The following is a 6,984-nucleotide window of genomic DNA, read 5'->3' as shown; positions in this document are numbered from 1 at the left end:
TTTAGAGTATACTACATCAATATTATTGTTTATTTTTCTCCATAGTTGAACAGCTGATCTCCCCCTTATATGGTAATTTCTAATATATCACATGCTTTTTCGCTTAAGGTTTTATCATATTTCTAGTCTACCTATAAATATAATATACACATCTTTTTATCATCATATATACAAGGTGTGCGTAAATTCGTGTATTGGTTTTAGTTTGTTTTTATATCAAACACATTATTCATACACATTTTGTTTACTATCCTTTTTCAAAAACTTATAAGATTTTTTAGGATATATTAATTAAGGTGAATCTTCTTGAATAAAACCTGATTGAATTTTAATTACAAGGTTATCCGTCCCATCGATGTCAGCGCAGCTGTCATTTACAGGGACCAACTGCAGACGAGTTTTCTCTGATTCCCGCCAAAACATACCCCAAACAAAACAAATTGCATATGGGGCAAAACTTGTGAGTTTTCTAAATAGTTTAAGAGCAGTTATTTTCACTGAAAAGTCATTAACATTTTTATAATAGGACGCTAAAACCAAGACTTAAATTTACGGACACACTGTACAGTAGAAGGTCTTACAGTTATATAAAAATATCAGAGAAACTCCTTGATGTATAGTAAAGTAGCGACATAACAAATATGCTCCAAGTATCAAAGTAGGTATGCTATTCAGTTTTTAGTAATGGCTAGAATGACTGCGAAAATTAATTTCCAAAGCTGGGAAAGCCTCTTTTCTAAAAATACTAAATTACATAGTGATATTATCTAAATATTTTGAGAGTTTTATACTGAAAAAGCTAAGTTGGTAGTCATATTCAATTTTTATCGTGAAATTTATACTTCCATGCTTATTACTTAGGTACAGGGGAGCTTTGAAAAACAGCTTATATCCTTAATTATCAGAGGAGTATAGTTAACTTACCTTTTTAAGGAAAATTTTTTAAAAACATAGGGACATTCAGACAACAATTTCTTTTACATGAAAATTTAGGAAAATATTTGCCTAATGGACTGTTAACCCTTTAACAACCAGAGAGCCTAAATGGGATCTTTAAAACATTCAGTTTTGGGTAGTCGTGGTGAACAAGTTTAAGCTTGTCTGAAATTGACGCTTTGGTAACTCATAGCTACACTCCTCTGCTCTTCGAATCAGCCAATCAGAAGCCGCCTGTCCTTCTTGCCAAGACTGTAGCTACTTCCAAAGACACCTCAGTTGTGCTCAAGTCGGAAAAGTGACAAGACGCGTCGCAGTAACGTCCATGTACCCCGCCCCCCGACCTTCGTAATCAGGATAAGTACACAGTGACTGTAGGATAGTGAAACCTAGTGATATGCTTACATTTTGATGTGGGTTTCAAGGGCTGTAGTGTTACTGATGTGTCGTAGTGACTATCGGAAAAAGTATAGATCCCATGTGGGCTACCTCAGTCGAGTTTAGGCAGACCACGCTCATCCCATATGGGATCTATTGGACCTTAACGGTTCTACCGGGCACTAGGTTACGACGCACATAATTTTTGCAGTTTTTTTTTATTGATTGTCTAAGACATTTGTGAATAGTATAACCATATTTGTAGAAATAATAATGATGATTTAGAGATTTTAGGCTCATGTTCGTACAAATTATTACCTTACAAGGGATTGAAGGATAAGTTTTTGTTAGGCAGTTACATTTTTTTTTCATTACATGATTTTAAAATTGTTATCTTTTTTTTTTTTTTTGCAGTTTCCTGGCCATATCTTTTATGGGCATCGCAATGCTGCATTGGAGCCTCAGGATCGTACACCATGGGTTGCCCCTAACGATGCTGAAGGAAGTGATGTCGACGTGAGCCCTTTGGATGTTGACAGTGATAACGACAACCCTATGTACGTTCCTGACGAAGGCCTTACTCAGGAGGATGCCTTCGACTCTCCCAATGCTAGATTAGTATGAGACATCCTTAGAGAGAGAGAGAGAGAGAGAGAGAGAGAGAGAGAGAGAGAGAGAGAGAGAGTGAGAGAGAGAGAGAGAGAGAGAGAGAGAGAGATTTGTTTTAAAAAAATTTCTTAAAAGTCTCATTGATACAATGGTTGCTCTTTAAATTTGTTTTCATTGTGTTGCTCTTTAAATTTTTGTAAACAATGGGTATTTTTTAAACTTATTTGTGTACTTGCATACTCACTGACATACACATGCACACACATGCATACTCACTGACATACACATGCACACACATGCATACTCACTGACATACACATGCACACACATGCATACTCACTGACATACACATGCACATACATGCATACTCACTGACATACACATGCACACAAATGCATGCACACACCACCACACACGATTCATTTACTGTTTCACTAATGTTACTTTATTCTTGTTTCAGCTCGCAGGGTCAATGTTGTTGTCCCTCAGGAGATGCCTGTGGAAGAGGTAGGTGAAGTTGAAGGTGAGGTTAACCCTAAGAGGCCTCGTGTTTTTGAATGGAAGAAGGACGATATTGACATCCAGCCCCTGCCCGACTTCATTTATCCACAGCCGAACTTCTTAAGGGAACTTTATGAGTATTTTTCTCAGTTCTTCCCAGCTTATTTGAGGGAACACATCGTGTACCAGTCCAACCTGTACTCAAGACAGAAGGATGTAGGCAGTAACTTCCACATATCAGAAGAGGATCTCATGGTTTCCCTTGGCCTCATCATGTACATGGGCCTGGTTCCTCTCCCTAGCATCGTCGACTTCATGTCCAGGAACCGCTTCAAGGCCATTCGATCATCAATTCGCTTCAACTACAATGACCAGGCAGCAGGTTCCCAAGATCGGTTCTTCAAGGTAAGAGTCCCCTTCACCAAGGTCACCAGAGAGTTCCCGAAAGTGAAAGTTCCCGAGATTCCTATCCATTCCATTGATGAAGTGATGGTCGCCTACAAGGGCACAAGGGCTGGTAACCTTTGCCAGTATGTAGCCAAGAAGCCTGACAAGTGGGGCTACAAGTTGTTCTGCCACTCCACCGTGGATGGATTTGTGCATGATATTCTTATGTACCAAGGGGAGGCAACCTTTATGAGCCACCCTACTCTGCTGTCTGAAGAGGAGAAAGCCATGTCTGTGACTTCCAAGTTCGTTGTCTCCCTTGTCAAGACTATCAAGGACCCAAGTCATGCAGCAGTGTATGCAGACAACTACTTCACCAGTATAGGGTTGGCCAAGTACCTGAGATCGGAGTAAAGATGCCAGTATGTGGGAACTGCCAGGGAAAACCGAGTTGGCTATTCCTCCCATGAAGTCTGTGAAGGAGATGAGCGAGAAGACAACGCAAAGCGGCACACTGGACTACATCTCTTCTGATGGCATCCTCATTGCAAGATGGAAGGACAACAGCATCGTGACAATCTTGTCCACTGATGTCGGTGTCGAGCCCATGGGAACAGTGGAGCGGTACGACAGGGCACGAAAGAAGAAGGTTCCCATTCCTTGTCCATCTGCCATCCAGATGTACAACAACCGCATGGGTCGCATCGACAAAAGTGACATGTTGACACACCTCTACAAGACCCCCTTCAAAGCAAAGAGGTACTACATGAGGCTCTTTGCTTACCTCCTGGACCTGATCATCTGCAACGCTTGGATTTTGTGCAAGAGGGATTGCTTGGCTTTGCTGGAGAACCCAAAGCCCCTCAAGGACTTCCAACTGGATATCTCAAATTGGCTGAGAAGTTTCAAGACATCAAACTTCGAGATTACTAGAAATTCTCTTGGCACCAGGGATGTCGCTTTGCCGAAAGGGGCCAACGAGCAGTTGTGCCAAGTGTAGAGTCACGCCAGGATGCCACTACCCTATACATGACAAAGCATGTCACCATGAGGCATACCTGCAAGTTCTGTTCTACTGCAGGCCATATCCACAGGTCTCGCTGGATGTGTGAGGAGTGCAAGGTGGCCCTTTGCCTCACTGAAAGTCGAAATTGTTTTGCTTTGTTCCATAAGATTTCTAAGTAACTTTTTTTGCTCTTTTTCACTAGATTTTTGAGTAAGTTTTATGTTTTTATTTTTTCAATTATGTGTAAGGTTTAATATATTTTGTGCATTTTCATAGAATTTTTCTTTTTTATAGTATTTTTGTATTTATTGTATATTGTATTTTCTTATAATTATAACGTATTTCTTATTCAACTAAATTGTTAAGCCATATAAGTGTTTCTGTTATACATTGGAACTATAAAAAAACTGTTTAATCAATAATAATCATATGATACTTTGGCCTAGATTGTCTTGTTCCTCTCTCTCAATGTATCCAGGGCTCTCTTCGGAAGGGCGTGCTTGATCAAATCCAGAACATCGCCATTGATCAAGCACGCCCTTCTGAAGAGGGCCCTGGATACATTGAGAGAGAGGAACAAGACAATCTAGACCACAGTATTATTGAAGAAACTGATGAAAGGCAACCTGATGACAATGGTCCACAAAGGAATCACCTTACCTACCCGGAATATATCTCTTACCTCCTTAATAAACTAAAAGAGAAAGACCAACGAAATTGGATCAAAACTGTAATAAGAAAGCTCATTAATATCAATGGAGGCAAACTTAGGATCCCAGAAAAGAGGCAAGAATATGTAAATCTCACCAATTACGTTCCCACGCCTGCTCAAGAAGAAATACTATGCTTAGGCCTTAATTGCCACTACATGACCAAACCAAGACTGACTGACAAGAGATTGGAAATCGAGCTCCTCCTTGACACCATCCAAGAAAATGAACGTAGAGGTGCCCTACGGACGACTGATGCCCTCCAACTCGTACTCTTGGCAGAAGCCCTCACTGACCATGGCCAACACCGGAGTGGGATCGTCACGAAGGAGATGAGAGAAGCTGCCAAGGCTCTTAGATTGCAAGAAGGCATAACTGTACGCATTGCAGATAAAACTGCCGCCTTTGTTCTCATAAATACAGAGGAGTACCATGAAAAACTAGATCATATTTTGACTGATACCTCAAAATTGGAACGGTTGTCCCGAAACCCCACTGAGAATATCAAGAGGGAAGCAAACAGCATTATACAAACCATTAATGCTGCGACCAACGCCGTCCATTTGCCACCTATTTCAGGTGATTTTGGGCTTGGCTACTTATATGGAAATGTAAAAACGCACAAGCAAGGGAACCCTCTCCGGCCTATTATCAGCCAGTGCCCTGCCCCTACATACCAGCTTGCAAAGAGACTGAACACTTTGCTCACACCCTATATCCCCAATAAATATTGTGTGACATCATCAGCAGAATTCATGGGAAAACTGAGAAATTACACAAGTGACGGAGTTATTGCCTCCATGGATGTTGAGTCCCTATTTACTAACGTTCCCTTGAATGAAACAATTAACTTCATAATGGACCGAGTTTATAGGGATACAACTACACCCACTCTCAACATCCTTGAGGCCTTTCTCCGTGCACTATTAGAAATATGCACCAAGAAAACCCCTTTCACTACACATAAGGGCCATATATATATTCAGAAAGATGGCGTCGCTATGGGGTCCCCTTTAGGCGTCCTCTTTGCTAATTTTTATATGGGAGTAGTCGAGGAGAGAGTTTTTCGAAAAATCAGCAAACCAGACCTCTATGTGCGCTGCATTGACGATACATTCATAAAAACTGCCAATCAGGAGAGCATAGAAAAACTGCGCCGCATTTTCGAGGAATGCAGCTCGCTCAGGTTCACCCTCGAGCACAGCCTCCAAGGACGTCTCCCCTTCCTTGATGTCCTTTTAGAAATAAGCAATAATAGCTTTAATACCTCGGTGTACGTAAAACCAACAAATCTTGGCCTATGTCTGAATGGTGACAGCGAGTGCCCTAGTCGGTATAAAACTACCACCATTAGGGCTTTTATTCGGGGAGCCATTTCTCACTGTTCTTCGTGGAGAGGCACCCACGAGGAACTTGACAGAATTACTAAAATTCTGATGAATAATAGCTTCATGAATAAGGACATTAATCGGCAGATCAAGAAAGAAATCGAAAAATGGTACCAGAATGAAGGCCCTGATGATACCAACATGCCAGCATAAATGAATTTATACTATAAAGGCATTATGAGCGTAAACTACAAAGAAGAAGAAAAGACTATGAAAAATATAATAAAAAACAATGTTTTTGCCACGGCAGAGGATACTGAAATCAACCTCATAATTTATTACCAATCAGCAAAAACACGAGACTTGATAATGAAAAACAACCCTGCCCCTGCCATGCAAGATGACTTGAAAAAGACGAACGTAGTGTACTGATATAAATGCCCTGTCCAGGGATGTCCTGGCACCTACATCAGGATGACAACGATGCGTCTTTCTAAGAGGTTATCTTGCCACGTGCAACAGGGTGCAATAAAAATGCATTGCCTCCAAAAACATAATTTCAAGATAACAAGGGAGCATATAGTGAAAAATGTAACCATCATCGGCCGTGCCCCTGACAGCAGACGTCTCCGGATAATGGAAGCTCTTTTCATTCAACAACAAAGGGACCTTATTGCCAACGTGTATAAGGTCCACCATCAACAATAGTCCAGGATATAACAACTATGACAGGACTGATATAGCCGAAGGTCAAAACATGGATTATCTCCTGACAGAACCAGAGTCAATAATCCCACCAAACATGCCGGCTAGGCAGAGGCCACTACCTCCTAAGATTAATGGTGTCCACCCTAGGGTGGTTCTTGACCACTAAAGATGGAATGTCGAAGCAGGACTCCGTATATAAGCCATCAAAACAACACCTGCATTTCAGTTCACTCTTGACAATGAGCAGAAAACCTTCTCACTGCTCGAAACCGGTTGAGTCGAAGGATGCGTTAAACTTAACTCCACGTAATTTATAATTTTTTGTACAAAAGTGGCCATTACTTTGTGCACACTAACATTGTGATAGTGTTTCATACTTTGTATATATTATCTGTACTTTTATAATGTGTTGTGATATATT

The 6,984-nt window shown here is 40.9% G+C and overlaps 1 protein-coding gene across 1 annotated transcript; it reads left to right on the top strand.

Moving 5' to 3' along the window:
• The first annotated feature begins 3,235 nt into the window (after nt 1-3,235).
• On the top strand, nt 3,236-6,068 carry LOC137641048 (uncharacterized). The gene is made up of 3 exons (XM_068373496.1): nt 3,236-3,403; nt 3,763-3,919; nt 4,918-6,068. The coding sequence occupies exons 1-3, from the start codon at nt 3,236-3,238 to the stop codon at nt 6,066-6,068; spliced, it is 1,476 nt and encodes a 491-aa protein (XP_068229597.1).
• Nucleotides 6,069-6,984: the final 916 nt, after the last annotated feature.

Source organism: Palaemon carinicauda, chromosome 5 (genome assembly GCF_036898095.1).
Source record: "Palaemon carinicauda isolate YSFRI2023 chromosome 5, ASM3689809v2, whole genome shotgun sequence".
In the NCBI taxonomy this organism is placed as follows: Eukaryota; Metazoa; Arthropoda; class Malacostraca; order Decapoda; family Palaemonidae; genus Palaemon; species Palaemon carinicauda.
This window is presented reverse-complemented; position numbering and strand designations above follow the sequence as displayed.

Coding starts and splice junctions, on each gene's coding strand:
- LOC137641048 (XM_068373496.1), top strand. CDS start 3,236: ATGTGGGAACTGCCAGGGAAAACCGAGTTGGCTATTCCTCCCATGAAG. Junction 3,404..3,762: donor TGACAATCTTGTCCACTGAT/GTCGGTGTCGAG, acceptor TCTTGGCACCAG/GGATGTCGCTTTGCCGAAAG. Junction 3,920..4,917: donor CCACAGGTCTCGCTGGATGT/GTGAGGAGTGCA, acceptor TACGCATTGCAG/ATAAAACTGCCGCCTTTGTT.